General features: G+C 39.2%; 2 protein-coding genes across 2 annotated transcripts; both read left to right on the forward strand.

Moving 5' to 3' along the window:
• Positions 1-932: 932 nt before the first annotated feature.
• LOC121949518 lies at positions 933-6,938 on the forward strand. Its single transcript, XM_042495233.1, has 11 exons — positions 933-1,656; positions 2,741-3,187; positions 3,469-3,613; positions 3,717-3,762; positions 3,850-3,938; positions 4,193-4,301; positions 4,769-4,819; positions 4,929-5,033; positions 5,639-5,759; positions 5,909-6,032; positions 6,659-6,938. The coding sequence occupies exons 1-11, from the start codon at positions 1,143-1,145 to the stop codon at positions 6,807-6,809; spliced, it is 1,902 nt and encodes a 633-aa protein (XP_042351167.1). The 5' UTR covers positions 933-1,142; the 3' UTR covers positions 6,810-6,938.
• Positions 6,939-9,004: 2,066 nt separating this feature from the next.
• LOC121949078 (inhibitor of growth protein 1-like) lies at positions 9,005-15,722 on the forward strand. Its single transcript, XM_042494677.1, is given in 5 exon segments — positions 9,005-9,113; positions 10,988-11,161; positions 12,890-13,038; positions 14,777-15,105; positions 15,107-15,722. Coding segments are annotated over 4 exon segments (921 nt in total). The 5' UTR covers positions 9,005-9,113; positions 10,988-11,022; the 3' UTR covers positions 15,411-15,722.

Raw genomic sequence — 15,722 nt, forward strand, 5'->3', positions numbered from 1 at the left:
ACTTACTTTTATGTGATGTGATATTTTTATTTAATTTATTTATTTTACCTATTTTATGTATGTTTTATTTATTCATTCCATGTATTTGTGGGTTTTATTGCTTTTTTATTGTATTGTTGTTTTTGGTCTATTTGCTTGTATTACTTTATATTGACATTTTGCATCCTGCATTATTTGTTGTTTTAATGCATCTTGTTTTAATTTTATACTAAGATCAGTAGAACTGTTTGGCTTTCAACTTAGCTATTCACCAAAAACAACAAACAAACTAAAAACAGTTAAAAGATACAAGTACAACTTGTGACATAATGAGAACTTGAAAATGGGGCCCCGACATGAAGCAAATAGTTTTTAAAATTTATTTACCAAAGTCGGGCTGTCATGAGCTAACTTTGTGTAGTTGTATTTCCTTTGATGTATCCCATTTCTGCATTTGCTTTGTTTGTCAAAACACTGTGCCATATTATATATTTATTTATCTATTAATTCATTTATCCATTCATTCATACACTTAATATAATAATCATTTATATATGACTCACATGTTCAATGTGATCCACCTGATCGGAGCTTTTATTTTGAAGTCAGCTCTTAGACGCTCTTACCGTAATACTTCTCGTATAGGCCTAAACAAGGTGACGGCCAGTTAGACCGTTTTTCTGGCGGCTGGTTTAACGGATGCCTTTAGGACCCCGCGGACACCGAACATGGGCGGAGGATCAGGCGGAGAAAGGTGAAGTCCCCCTCAGACTACTGATCAGAGGTCAGTTTCAAATTCCACCAATGAAATTTAAGGTTGTCTAAAGATCTCGGGACGCTGATCTCCGGTCAGTTTATCTCAAAGTAATGAGCTACGCATTTTGCCAACGACGTTAAAGGATAAACACAGACGGCTAGGTTTTTAGCTAGCATACAAAGAGAGTTGATCTGTGCAAGATATTATGATAATTCACAAGTTTAAAACTACCATTATCACCTCCCATAAGTGCTTCCCAGCGGGTTGAATGGCCGGATGTTGTTGTTGTTTGGGATAGCGGCGCCCCGCGGCTTTAGATCCAGACCCAGACGTCCATCATAATCCGCAGCGCCAACAGTCAACTCCAAGTGCTGCAGGTGACTCTGCGAGCAAAAGCTGTTTGGATATGCAAGCGAACACAACGCGGGGTTTCTTGTGGTCGGACGTGGAGACGAGGACGTTGTTGAACATCTGGGGGGAGCAGGACATCCAGACGGCGCTGGATGGAAACTTCCGAAACAGCTTCGTGTATCGCGACGTCTCCCGGAGGCTGGGGGTGATGGGGTTTGAGAGGACACCGGAGCAATGCAGGGTGCGCATAAAAAGCCTCAAGAGGCAGTACTTGTTGGCCAAAGAGGGTAATCTGCGCAACAACGGGCAGTATCACAAGATCTGTAAGTTTTATGACACCATGGAGAGGATTTTGAGCAACCGACCCGCCCTTGACCCGCAGGAGTTCATAGATAGCGGTGCGGGAGCAGAGGAGGCCGGGGATGGCCTGGAGGAGGATGGAGAGGATGCTCAGGATGCTTACTCAGAGAGCACAGGGGAGTGTCCTTATCCTGCAGAGACTGAAGTCAAGCTGGAGTACCCAACAGTTCCCATCCCTATTCCAGTTAAAGTGACAGTGGGCAACAACAGTAAGTACACACTCGGGACTTCTGCTGTGATCAGTGGATGTTTTTTTCAGTAAGGGACTGTGCTTTATTTATCAGAGTAAGGGGTGGCTGCAGGGTGGCTTTGTATTTTTTAAAGCTACAGATAAAGGTCCTTGAACATCCCTTATGAGTGACTTGGGGGAAATTTAAGACAAAATAAATTTAATTTATGATATTGCTGATTATCTGTATCGGCTTTTTTTTTTAATGATCACAGAGATAAAATTGAATAATTAAAAAGTTTGCATATTACACTCATCCAACAGCAGGGAAGTCTGCAATACATGCAAAGAAAGTATCAGCATGGGAGGAACTGTTACTTGGTAAAAAGGAGAGCTGTTTTTTATGTCTTCATTTTTTATTAAATTTTCACTTGACTTTGTTAAAAAAAAAAAGTTGGGCATTAAAACAAAGTTTTGTGTTGGAGTTTGTTATACTCCTAAAATTCTAAATATAGACAGTTTTTCATTTTTACAGTAAATGCTTATCGGTCTTGCTAACTACTAATAATCAATATCAGTATCAGCCCTGAAAAACCTGAAAAACCAAAATCAGTCAACCTCTTGTTCCAAGTGTATATAACCCTTTGAAATTTGCAGTAGAAATGTTCTGTCAGTGCCTACATTGGTATTTTTGCTTTTTGTGATGTTATTTCCTGGAGTATCTTTAAATGGTGGTGCCAAGGTGCCAAATGTGATTAAAAAAACACAAAGTTCAAAAAAGTAACATAAATAAAATCAAATTACATTGTGCCAACAGAAACGGTCTAGAAAAAAAAAATATATATATATATATATATAAGAAACATGTACACTAATTGCCTGTGAAAAATTGCACTTTTTGTATTAGTACAGTTGGCGTTAAAGTTAAATGTCACTCCCTAAGCCAAATAAAAAAAAAAAAACAAAACTCCTTTTCAGGTGCGTAAAAATATTTTGGAGCACTTCCACTGTTTTTCACCACTCCCATCCCTCTCATAAATAATGAACAGTCCCTAACACCACAATGATTTGATTGTATTTGCTCAGAGACGCATCACTTAATATCTCCCCCCTCTCTACTTCAGGCACTTCAGTGAGGCCGCATAACAGCAGCCAGCCGGCCAGTAATCTGTCAGCCAGACCACCCAAACGAACGAGGAAGCGGCGCGCTAACTTCCCCATGGAGAAACTGATGGAGCAGTTCCTGGAGCAGAGCGCGCAGGCGGAAGAAAACTTCTACCGGGTGGAGGAGCAGCGCCTGCAGGCGGAAGACCGCCGCAGGGAAGCCGAACACGCCAGGGAACTGCACATGCTTCAGATGCTCGGTCAGATGTTCTCCAGCATCTCCTCCGGCAGACCCGGCTCCGCAGCCTCTCCATCCAAAACTGCTCCCTCTGCCCGCGCTCCCGTGTTCTCCGGTGCCCCCCCGTCATGTGCACGTGGCCAGTTCAGTCACCTCAGGCACCCTTCACCCCAGACAGACTGTTGCACCCAACAAAGTCAGCTGCTGAACCCAGATCCACAGGCATTAGGTATTAGTTTCGGTGTCATGTGCAGCCTGGAGGTGGAAATTAAAGGCGAATCAGCTGTAATGTGAAGGCTCAGTGGAGGAGCTGTGACTCCAGGACTCTGTTTTTATTTAGTTAGGTGGGTTTTAAATATATCTTTATTTCCAGCACACAACTATCTCTGTATTTGTTGTTTCTGTTGACAAAATGTTGTATATGTGGAAAGTAAAAACATAGATTAGACACCAGCTGAAGCCAAGTGAGTATTTCAGACTTTAATACTGATGTTTTGTTTATTCCCTCAGTGTTTGAGCGATACTACAGTTTGGGGTCACACAGAGGCATGGATGATGACATCCTCTCACTAGTAAAGAGCATAGTCCCTCCACTGACGTCCAAAAAGCACAAGGGACAGGATGGACGTATTGGGATCATTGGTGGATGCCAAGAGTATGTTACACAACTCGTCCTGAGTATAAATCACAAAACAAGAGTTTGATTTGTTATTCTGAAGAACAATTGTCCTAATTCTTTTCATCTCTACCCTCTAAAGCTATACTGGAGCGCCGTACTTTGCTGCCATCTCAGCACTGAAAGCGGTAAGCAGGGACAGATTTATCATTACCGTTACAAAGCCTGAAATGTCCAGCTCTTGTGCAGTAACGATGCCTTTGTCTCGTCCTCAGGGAGCTGACTTGTCTCATGTGTTCTGCACCAAAGATGCTGCAACTGTAATCAAATCATACAGCCCTGAGCTCATAGTTCACCCTGTTCTGTAAGTACAGACTGATTTGTTTCAAAGGGTTAACAGTAGTAGAGTGCAAGTGTCACATCCCACCGACAATAAACCAGACAAGCTCTTCTCCAGCTTTCAGCAAATATGCACAGAGTGCACAGGGGAAACTCGGATTATTTATGCTTAAAAATAGCTTTTGAATATTAGAGTATAACCGGGTGAGTCATAATTTGTGCATTCAAACACGTCTAACACGTGTGTGTCTTTGTTTGTGTGTGTGTGTGTGTATCAAGAGACAGTCCTAATGCAGTGGAAGAAATAGAAAAATGGCTCCCAAGACTTCACGGCCTTGTGGTGGGACCAGGTCTAGGGAGAGAAGAAGCGTTATTGAAAACAGCTAAGGCACGTGGAATATGTTCACTCCTCTTTGATTTTAAAACAGTTTGTCAGGCCAGCTGCTTGTGCATGATCACAGAACTGAGCTAAACCGATTTTCTTTTAACAGTTTTTTTTAGATGGAATACAGTGATTAAGTAAAGCTGCACAACACAACTCTTCATGTCTGTGGCTCGCTGTGACTGATTATAGTGAAAATCAAAATTTAATGTCCCGAAAAACATGGCCTGTAGACTTGTGAGAATGTCAGAGAAATTAGAGAAAGATTTGATACTAGTGATTCAAAAAGTCTGTGAAAGAAGTCCATGAGCACTGCTGCGTACACTGGCGACACTGAATTTCAGCCCAGCTTTGATTAGACTGATGAATGTATGTATGTAAAGACTTAATTTCGTGGTGCCTCGACAGGACATTACTTAAATATGATGTATAATTAACATTATCGCTAGATAACACCGTTTTCTCTCTTTTAGGAGGTGATAGAGAAGTCTAAAGCAAGAGACATCCCTATAGTCATTGATGCAGTAAGTCTCAAATTCCAGCTGTTGAACAGATGGGTTCTTATTTGCAAAGCTGTGCACAATCGTGTTTGTGTGTGTTTGTGTGTGTGTGTGTCTTGTTTGTTTTCAATAGGACGGATTATGGCTAGTTACGCAGCAACCATCTGTTATTCAAGGGTACCAGAAGGGCATCCTCACACCGAACTTCATGGAGTTCACTCGACTGTACGAGGCGCTGGTGGGTCTTTCTGAGTTTATTCAGTCACAAGTCAATGGCGTGTAAAATGTAATCCTGTGTGTTAATAATAATAATCATAAAAATCATAATAATCTTTATTTATGTAGAGTTTTTCAAGCTTAAGCACAAATACAAAGGTTTACAGATTAAACAAGATGTCAGAAACGCATGTAGCCCCTCCCCTGCCCCCTTATGACATAGCCAAAATTGAGAACATTAAAGCGCTATAATAAAATAGCAATGCATACTAAAACACACATCAACATCAAAAATGCAATTTAATAAATAGATAAATTAAACGTGGAAAAGAGAAATTAACCTCATTTTTAGCAGATACAAAATTAATATTAAAAGAAATACCCATATTTATAAGCACACATAAGACACTAATAAAAGAAAATGATGTCATCTAAAACACGTTGAATGCCAATAAAAGAACAGTGTAAAGTATACAGCAGTACATAAAATAATAACATGGCAAAGCTAAAACACGACCACTATGAAATGCAAAGATAATACATTAAAGTTAGTGTGTGTGTGTGTGTGTGTGTGTGTGTGTGTGTGTGTGTGTGTGTGTGTGTGTGTGTGTGTGTTTTCTGTCTCAGCACCATGAGCCCATGGATGGCAGTGATCATCAACGCAGCGTCATGCAGCTCAGCGTAGCTATGGGCAACATCACTACGGTGCTAAAAGGAGAACAGGATCTCATTACAGATGGCAGTAAGGGTTAGTGTCCATCCTGTACATTTTTAAAAACAATATTTAGGCAATCTTTCAAAGTTTTCTCTCGTGTAAATCACCGCTCCCATACAAATTCTTGCAAACTGTGGAGCTCTTATGTGACATTGATTTCATGTTCTGATTCTTGCTGGCAGTGATCTCATGCAGTGTTGAGGGCAGTGGGAGGAGATGTGGTGGACAGGGAGATCTTCTGTCTGGATCTATGGGAGTTTTGGCGCATTGGGCCCATGCTGCATCTGCAGCAGGAACGGTCAGAAGGTGAGGACATGATAACCTGTTTGTGCATTTTGTTTTAAAACTAGTACATAGTGTATTTAAAGGACCATACTAGTAGTATTTTTTTAGTGTTTAAAGGTATACTGTGCAGAATGGGCCGAGGTTGAAGCACAACCATACACAGAGCAGAGAAACCCAATGGACAGGATTAAACGTGCTTTTGCTCAATTCACACAAAATCTGACAATGCAGCACTTTACTGCAAAGTTGCAGGTGCATTTATTTGTTTTTAGAACATAAACAGCAGCATTAAACAATTAGAAAATAACTTCCTAAATGTCTTACACGCTGGTTTGTCCTCTTAAAAACTGCTCACTCTCTTCTGCAGCTTTACTTTTGCTTTACTGCATTGTAATTTCATAATAAAATTTGTATCTTTGTATTTGTGTTTTCTAGATAAAAGGATTTTTAAATAAGTCAGTAATTGATAATAATCTCTTAGTTGCAGCACTAATGCATTGTTGTCACATGATAATGCAGTTAGGAATCAATCAGGAGTTAAAACACCAGTATGCACTTTTAAAGTGTGATATAATATGTAGAAATAAATATGATAAGTATAGATTTACTTCTGTGTTTTCTAATCCATCATTTTCACCTTCCTCCAGTGTAAATCCTTCACTGGTTGCAGCGTTCGGGGCCTGTTCGCTTACAAGACAGTGCAACAGTCAAGCATTCCAGCGACACGGCAGGTCTACCACCACATCAGACATGATCCAGGAGATCGGCTCAGCCTTCAAAAAGCTATTTGAAAGCTGAAAACGGCCGACTGAAATCAAAAGTGTCATTTTAAAAGCTATACATACATACTCAGTTTTGCATTCTTTAAAACTGGTAATCAAGCCTGTGGGTGGGCTAGTTAAAATGTTCTCATCAAGCTGAATTTGAACAGAGAGTGGCGTGGACTGTCCTTTCAAACACGACACTAAAAATCTGGTGCAAAAAATACACACTGACTTGTTTGATGTGTATTGAATAAACCCTGTAAGAAAACCAACCAACACTGTCTTCCATTGCTCTGGTCTTATGATGAATGCATTTAAACCTGCTGAGGTGGCTAATTTTTTCACAGTCCAACAAAGAGACTGAGATAAATGGGGCTACAGTGAACCAGAAATCTGTTTGAATCTTGAAATAAATCATAAATAAGATTTTGTGTTAGTGACTTAAAAGAAATAGTTTTTGAAAGAACTTGTTGACAACGTCATGACAACTTTGAGGGCTATTCCAAGTGGTTCTTTAATTTTGGGCTCTGGTTTGTTTTATAAACATTAACAGATATTTCTTTGGTTAATTCTGTTGATATCCCTTGTGGGAAAACAGTTTCTCTCCATCCTGTAAAAAAAAAATAACCTTTTCGTTCTCTTTCAGAGTGATCACGACTTAATGGAGTAACTTTGCAAAAAAATATTACTTGTACGAAAGTTTGGTCATTGCCCCATGATGATTTTCAAAACGTAAAAAATAAAATCAGCAAGGTTTCCTTTTAGGAAGCAAAGCATTTTCTGAAGAAATTTAAGGATGATATAGATTTTCTCTGGAAAAATATTGAAAGATGTTTCCAAATGTTATTGACATTGTATACAAAGACTTTGCATTATGTTATATGCAGGTTATGTTTAGATTCTTTGCCTATGATAGGAACTTTGAGGAAAAGGCATTAATCATAAATCATATGATTATTCTTTCCAAAAATTTAATACAGAGACAAAAAAACGGGCCCTCTTCTTTTTCTTAAAAAAAAAAAAGATTTCAAAAAGTACATGAATACTATTAAATTGTGTACCATTATAAAGGCCATAAAAATTGCAATGGCACATGTTAACTGTAAAGTATTTTACTGAAATGTGAAATTAGATGTTGGAGGAAACAAGACTCTTGGAATAATCTTAGAGCTTTGAACTTGATGAGAAAAGACACCTGTTTTCCATCAATGAGTCGTTTGCTAACTTTATTTGTGCTGTGATTCTTAATAGTAATATTATAATAGTAATAACCTTATTTATGTAGCACTTCTAAAAACAGTATACACAGTTCTTTGACAAACAAAGCAAAGCAGAGGCAATATAACACTAGAGGTCAGACAATAACGCCGATCAAAGTGATTAGAGGCAAAAAGATGTTCGAAAAATACAATGACAAAAATAAAAGCAGTAAACACGTAAGAATAATAAAAAGAATATGGATTGAGACAGAAAAAAATATATACTAAAAGACAAATTCTAAGATGACATAACATAAAAGCCTTCATAAAAGTTTTTTTATGCCTTCTTTTTTTAACCCATTTTTTATTATTTATTTAACCTGCACCCCCTAAAATATATGTTTAAATTTATTTTTTTTAATTTTGCACTGGTAATTGTCACTGTCAAAATGATTGACGTGAATTGTTAAATGCAATTAAAAAAAAACAAAACACGGCAGTATACCTTTGTTTCCACGTGGGGTCAGTGTTTGACTTAAAGCATGGAAACATAGTCATATTTATTACTGCACAACTATGCAGCACATAGAGATACTATACAAAGCAAGGGAAATCCTGGCGTTTGCTTAATATCACTGAATACATAAGATGATAATAAATAAGAAAGGCCTGAAATTAATGCTGAAAGACTAGGGAAAGTATATATTGTTGGATTAATACTCTTGTATTTGTGGTTGCTATAGCCGCTCCGTACATGTGCACATCTTAAACATTTGTTCAAGCGCTTTAGCTAACAGCTAAAGTATGATTTGCTACCATTAAACTAGGATAGCAAAGAAATGACCCGCCTTACTCTACCTTACTCTGCCTCTGATTGGCTTACTTTGAGATTCTAACCCCTAATCTTAACAAATCGCAATCCTTTTGCCTAAACCTAACCAATCCAATCAACGTAGCTGACGAGTTCTAGCCAATCAGAGGGAGAGTGGGGCGGGTCTTTCCTTCGCTGTCCTAGGATTCGCAAGTGTGTCTGAACAGTGGTCCACTTTACACACGAGCTAGCGTTAGCAACGAGAGCAAGAGCAGCATCACAGAGTTAAAACGTTTACTACAGAAAAAAACTACAAATATCCACACAGGTGAGTTAATCTACGACATCCCTTGCCACCAACCAGATAAGTTTAGTAAAGCTTTGTTGATAGTTTTGCAGTGATTCATGTCGTGACTAGTTTAGTAACGTTATGCTAACGTAGCTAATTCGGCTAACAGTTACAGTGATCAAACATGAGATAAATAAGGCCGCCTAAAATGTCGAAATCGCTGCTTAAAACGTTTTTAATGATTTAACGTAACATGATTTGTCCGTGTAAACATTATCTGATTGATAAAGCTGTTCTGTGATTGTTTACGTTGTGGTTGAATGAAGTAGCTGTCTGTTAGCGTTAGTAAATAATTGTGTTTGTCATATAAGGGTATCGTTTCTGGAACTTTTAGCACCGTCAGACAGCTAGTAAAGCTATTTGAAGTCGCTAGTTAAATATTATTTTGTTGTTGGCACTTTTTGGAGTTAGCTAGCCAACCTCAAACTTGCAAAGAGGAGAAAGTTCGTAGAGGTTATTTGACGTAGCAGGGTACGTTAATTGTAGTTTGCGTGAATTATTACGACTAAAATTTAACATTGGAGCTCAACTGCTTTTGATGGATTATCTAAGCTCAGCAGTGGACATGTTTGTGGTTGGTTTAATATTTATATATCACTTTATTTTACGCTAAGTCGTCGGAAGTGTAACGTTAGCCACCTAGCTAATGTTATGCTACTGTTCAGTTTTGTTTGTTGGTTTTTGTAGAGGACAACCCGAGGTGCATTCATCAACAACTTAAAAATGATTACTGTATAATCTATCTGATTTGATTTAGCTGGTTTAGCAAGGCTGTTTGTAGTTACGTCTCTTTTGAACTGAGTTATTCGGCCCTAAACTAGTTAGCTCTCTGTTGGCAGACTCATAGTACACGTAGCAATTTTCAGGATGGCTGACTCCAGATCAGATCCCCCCTCCCCGTTTCACATTTGTTTACATTTACATTTATTATTCCGCACTGATTTTTTAATTTTTTTTTGTTAAATGCACGTTTATATTTATATGAGAGATGTCTGATGCAACGAAGACATTAAGAAAACATTTTTTACGGCATTTACAATTCATTCATTTGTTTTTTTTTTTTCAGTTTGTATAGTAATATGCACCCTGCAGTCTGTATTATCCATAGCATAGTGTTCATTAGTCCTGCACTACTCGTTTGCAATACCTGCACTGTCAACCACCTAAATTAGCATTGCCATCATAACCTTATACACTGTAGCAACATCTCTGTGTGTTAGCCCTGGGACTACACTACAGTTTTACTGTGTGTGTGTGTGTGTGTGTGTTTTAGTTGTTATGTTCCTTTCTTATGTTATGGTCTCTATCCCCTTGTGAAGCTGTTTTTTGTATGTGTTTTTAAATAAGATACTGGTGCCTAAATTTTCTTTGGGATTAAGAAAGTATCTGTCTGTCTGTCTGTTACAACCAAGTATAACTAATGTTACCTGAACAAAGGAAGGACACTCTTCCAAAAAGCACCCAGTTTACTGATAACTCTATGCTTATCTGACTTTAATAACAAACCTAACTAGAATATAGATGCGTAGTTTAAATATACTAAAGCAAATACCTTTCTCTGTAGTTTATGAAGCTTACAGTCTGACATTTAAACAAAATTTGATACTCATCTCCCACATGATTGTCATTATAGAGGTTGCAGATTACCTAGTTTCTGTATAGCTCTTTATATCTTCCAGTGACTTAAGGAATTCTTGTGTTGCTCACTAGAAAATTACAAATAGCCTGTCTTTACTTTTGGTTTTCATGCCACAAATACTTTTCCAGTTTAAGCTTGTATTTTAATTCTACATATTTATCCCATGATGTCATACTTTTGAGCTAACACTGTAATAATGAGTTGCTGTTAACAGGTGCAGGAGTGTCCTGGGCTTAACAGGCATCCGCAATGTTGAATCCGGCCAATGGCGACCCAAGCCACGTTGTTGTGAATTATGTCGAGGAGTATTTGGATCTGGTGGAGTCTCTTCCTTTTGACTTGCAGAGGAGCGTGTCCCTCATGAAGGAGATTGATGCCAAATATCAAGGTAAAGAAACTGGACAGTGTGGAGACTGATGTGCAAGACACAAATCTCATTTCCTTTATTAACCAAAACACCACACCAAAAGGGGTCACAAAAAGCATAATGTGAAACTTGGCCATGCTTCAGTTTTTTGTGTCAAAACAAGTAATCCTTGGCTCGAATCTTCTGGATGATGTGAAACACAGATGTTTGCTGCCTCGCGTCCTGTTGCTCCAACTACAGATTGTACTTCTTATTTTTGACCGCATGCCACCACGTACACTGACAGCTCACACAAAACTGATCAAAACGTAAAACTAGGTTGATCAAATGCGAATAATTCCTTGCTAAAAATGTAATACAATAACATGTGGAAAGGTGGACACCATGCTGATTTTTTCTTACAAAGGTTGAAATATTTAGATTAAATAGTAAAACTAAGCAGTGTTGATTAAATATGAACCGAGATTCTGTTAATGTGTTGCCTGTTTCTCTCTTCAGATGTTAATAGAAACATATTTTAGATTAGCTTTTAACTGTCATAAGTAAATGTTCCTTTCTGTGTCAGCTGATCAGAACAGCCAGGCTTGCAGTGCATCACCCACCAATGACAGCGTTTACTGTTCAAGTGTGGCGCAATGCATTCTGGTAGTTGTACTTTTTCTGTCTCTTGAGCAGTGGTTAAAGCCACAGCCTGTTTTCTATGGTCGTGTACCGCACATTTCAAAATTATTTGCTTCTTTCCACTGCACAGACAACCCGCTTTTATTAAAATGATTTACTGTTACCTTACTTGAAAATGTCAAATATTATAAACAAAAATGTAAATGTAGCTGTTAGTTTTTGGGATGTTTTATTCAGAGTACTATATAATTCTGTACTTGTCAGAGGGGAAAATGCTGGCAGTGTGTATTTTGTTCATTTTTTGCAACATAATTCTAGCGTAGCTTAGAGAGTGTTTGCAGTGATGAGGTAAGGCCAGTAATATCATCATTGTCTTTGTGATTGTACACAACAGTTAACAGAACAGTTCCATATATATGAGGAGTAAGCTTATATTATACATGAATGCTTTTTACTAAACCAAGAAAATTAGCAGGTACTTTGAGTGTACTACCTGAACACTAATGAAATATTACATAGTACATTGTAGACATGTTGCTATACGGTGCAAATACACAATAAACTGTAGCTGCATGTCTCACCCCACAAGCTCTTGTCCCCTCTCACCACATCGAGCCTGGCTAACAGCTACCACTCTGCTCTGACAGCAGCGTCGTTACCATCCCCCAAAGAAATCGCTCTCCTCCTGTCTTATCCACGTGGCATGCTGGATCTACGCTTAGGATGCACTTTTGATATTTGTTGACCACAGACTAAATTGACAAATTTGTCTCCAGAATGCTGGCAAAAATCTTTATGAGCTGCACAAAAACTTTGATATAGTATTGGTAATTGAGCCTTTATTTAATGCATGGTTACTGACGTATCTGAACCCAACAGCTACACTTTTGCCAGTTATTTAGGCGCAAAGCTAAAACTATTGCCATGCCAGCCCCCTTGTGCATTATGTTCACTCTTTATTCACCAAAGCACCCTTCGCACCACATAACGCAGTCAAGACAATGATCGAACATCACAATTCTTGAGTTGAAAGTTGACATTTATTTTGTGTGTACCTCTTGCAAGTTTGATGAAATTCAGTATTTTGATTCCCGCCTGAATTTCCCCCCTCAATTTTTACTCCGGCAGATGTTCTGAAGGAGCTTGATGATGCTTATGAACGGTATCGCCGGGAATCGGACTCACTTCAGCGGCGAAAGCTTCAGTTGTCCATTCAGAGGGCGCTGATTCGCAGTCAAGAGCTCGGAGATGAGAAAATACAGATTGCCGGTCAGATGGTATGTAAAGAAGGCCCTGCAGCTGCTCCAGTGGAGCTTCTCATTGGCAAACTTCCAGTGTGTGTGAAAGTGTGTGAGTACAAATAAGTGCTTTCCTAGAACATATGTGCGCAGAAAATCTACCCTGAGTAGAAAAAAAGAAAAACAATTTTTACAGACCCTGCTAAAAGGCATTTTGTATAATTTCACTGAAATTTGTACCAGGAAAAATGCTGTATAGTCTTATAGTTTCAATTAGGGTTACCAGAAACATAACACCATATTTACAAACTTTACCCTTTGACATATGATCGAGAGGAGATGCCTCTCTTATATATCAGATGTGTACAATGGACATTCTGGGTAATAATTTTAAGATAAATATACCTTTAATTTTTAAATCCTAGAGGCGTCGTTAAACCATTACATAGCTGTGTCTAGTTATGTTGCTGCACCTCTGGTTATCAGGACAATGTTACAACACAAAATTGACTAAACAAGAAAGACGCCTGTTCTTTTCTGTGCGTTAATTTAAGCAAAATATGACTAACATACTGAAAAAAAAAACCCATTTAAGTTTGTTTCCTGCAGATTGTTGACTTTATTTCACATACAAAATCATCAAAACATGACTTATCTAAGTAACATCAACAAATTATCACTTCATGTTCCAAGAGGACATATGTCAACGGTTAACAGTTAATTGGTTAACTATCAAGAATATTTGTTAGGTTTTTCTCACTCTGCACGTAGCTCCAGGCTAAAACTGTGTTCACACCACAAGCAACAACGCAGGAGTTCGACCAGCTGCATTATCGCAGACTGTTGAAGTGTTGCTCAAGAGCTAGTAAACGTAGTTGCTTCGTCACAGGCTTGTGTGTGTCTGCTACAAAGCACCTTGACTGAACATCATCTAAAGTTTGTTCTTGGTCAAACAATATCAGCGTTTCTGATCAATGTCCGAGCCCAGTTTTAACGTCACATTTCGCCACCCCGTTTATCCATGTGCATCACACTGCACATAAAGCTAGTTTGATGTCGGCTAACCAGGGTATAGGAGGTGAGGCCAGCTCAGCTTTCATTTGTAGTGCATCGCGCCTCTGCATCAAGTTTCGGGTGTCAGTTTGTGACCAGCTTCTATTAAAGTAAACTGGTGCTGTGTCGCTCATAGTGTGAGAATAGCCTAAAGGCTGATTTACTGTCACTCAGTGAAAAATAGTTTTTTCATCTCCACTTCAGGGAAAGATTGCAGTCGTCTCCATGGTAACCAGAGACCTTGCATTTTATTTAATGTATAAGTGTCTTTCTCTGGTGTTCAGTGTAAACTGCAATGACAGTTGTTAAAAATCACACACATATCCTGCTGTCTGTGTGTTTTAAATTAAATTGAACCTGAGTCCCGAGGCTGGTCTATTTGAACGCTTCTGTGGCAGCAATAGCCAAAGCCGGAGGCATTATGTTTTCAAGTTGTCCGTCTGGCCACATAATATCTCAAGAATGCCTTGGGGAAATTTCTTCACATTTAGCACAGACATCCACTTGGACTTAAGGATGAACTAATTAGATTTTGGTTGTCAGAGGTCAAGGTCACGGTGGGTGTCGAGCTGTAGAATGAAAAGTCAACTAAAACTGAAATCCCCATTTCTAACCAAACAAGTTTAGTCGGCATCCCAGTTGTAACTTCGAAAGCATTTAGTCATCGACATGTACTCAAAACCAAAGCAGGCAGAACTTTACAGTTAAATGTTCTTTGTTTCAGGTGGAGTTGGTTGAGAACAGAACACGACAAATAGACTGGCACTCTGAACTCCTCCTTTCCTCTCAAGAAGTCCCAGAGAGTCACGTTCCCACAGCAACATCCATGACAACCACTGCAGCGTCCATGATGTCCTCGTCCTCAGCCACCGTCACTCCAGGCAAAACTGGCCACCACGACAAGAAGCGTGACGAGGTTACCCCAGGCTCAGGTGGCGGAGACAAGGCCGGAGGGAAACGCTCAAGGCGTCAGAAAAATGGAGACAATCGGGAAAGTTACGGCGGTCTCGATCACACCGAGGAACTGGGAGTGGGAGCGTCCCGGGAAAAAGAGGGCCAAAACATCTTCCAAGAAAAAGAAAAGGTCAAAAGGAAAGTCTGAGCGAGAAGTGTCACCCCCAGACCTGCCCATCGATCCAGACGAGCCGACGTACTGCCTGTGTGAGCAGGTGTCTTACGGCGAGATGATTGGCTGTGACAACGATGAATGTCCCATTGAGTGGTTTCATTTCTCCTGCGTTGGGCTCCATCATAAGCCCAAAGGCAAGTGGTACTGCCCCAAGTGTCGGGGTGAGAACGAGAAGACCATGGACAAGGCCTTAGAGAGGGCCAAAAAGGAGAGGGCATACAACAGGTAGCTTGCTCTCTTTCTCCCAATGAACACTGTTTCGTTCAGATTTTGTCTTGTCTTTGTTTCTTTTTCTGTCAACACTGTTTAGCAAGAAGAATGAACTGATGAGAAGGGTGTAAATAGATATTTTTGTAACTGCCGCATACCTTAGAAAAAAGTTTCCTGCCTCCTGCTTGGGATCATTTGTAAAGGATGGACCCGGCACAGATTAACCTGCATGTAACTTACATCCCCTTTGTTTTCATCATGCATGCAACATCTCCCACACCAAATATATATATATGCTCAATTGACCAATAAACCATTTTCAAACTTTAAA

This window comes from Plectropomus leopardus, chromosome 10, assembly GCF_008729295.1.
Source record: "Plectropomus leopardus isolate mb chromosome 10, YSFRI_Pleo_2.0, whole genome shotgun sequence".
In the NCBI taxonomy this organism is placed as follows: Eukaryota; Metazoa; Chordata; class Actinopteri; order Perciformes; family Serranidae; genus Plectropomus; species Plectropomus leopardus.

What these genes read in the sequence shown, in the direction of transcription:
- LOC121949518 (XM_042495233.1), top strand. Translation starts at nt 1,143, where the DNA reads ATGCAAGCGAACACAACGCGGGGTTTCTTGTGGTCGGACGTGGAGACG. An exon ending in AGTGACAGTGGGCAACAACA is followed by an intron (nt 1,657 to 2,740) that starts GTAAGTACACAC and finishes TCTCTACTTCAG; the next exon opens with GCACTTCAGTGAGGCCGCAT. An exon ending in CCATCTCAGCACTGAAAGCG is followed by an intron (nt 3,763 to 3,849) that starts GTAAGCAGGGAC and finishes TCTCGTCCTCAG; the next exon opens with GGAGCTGACTTGTCTCATGT.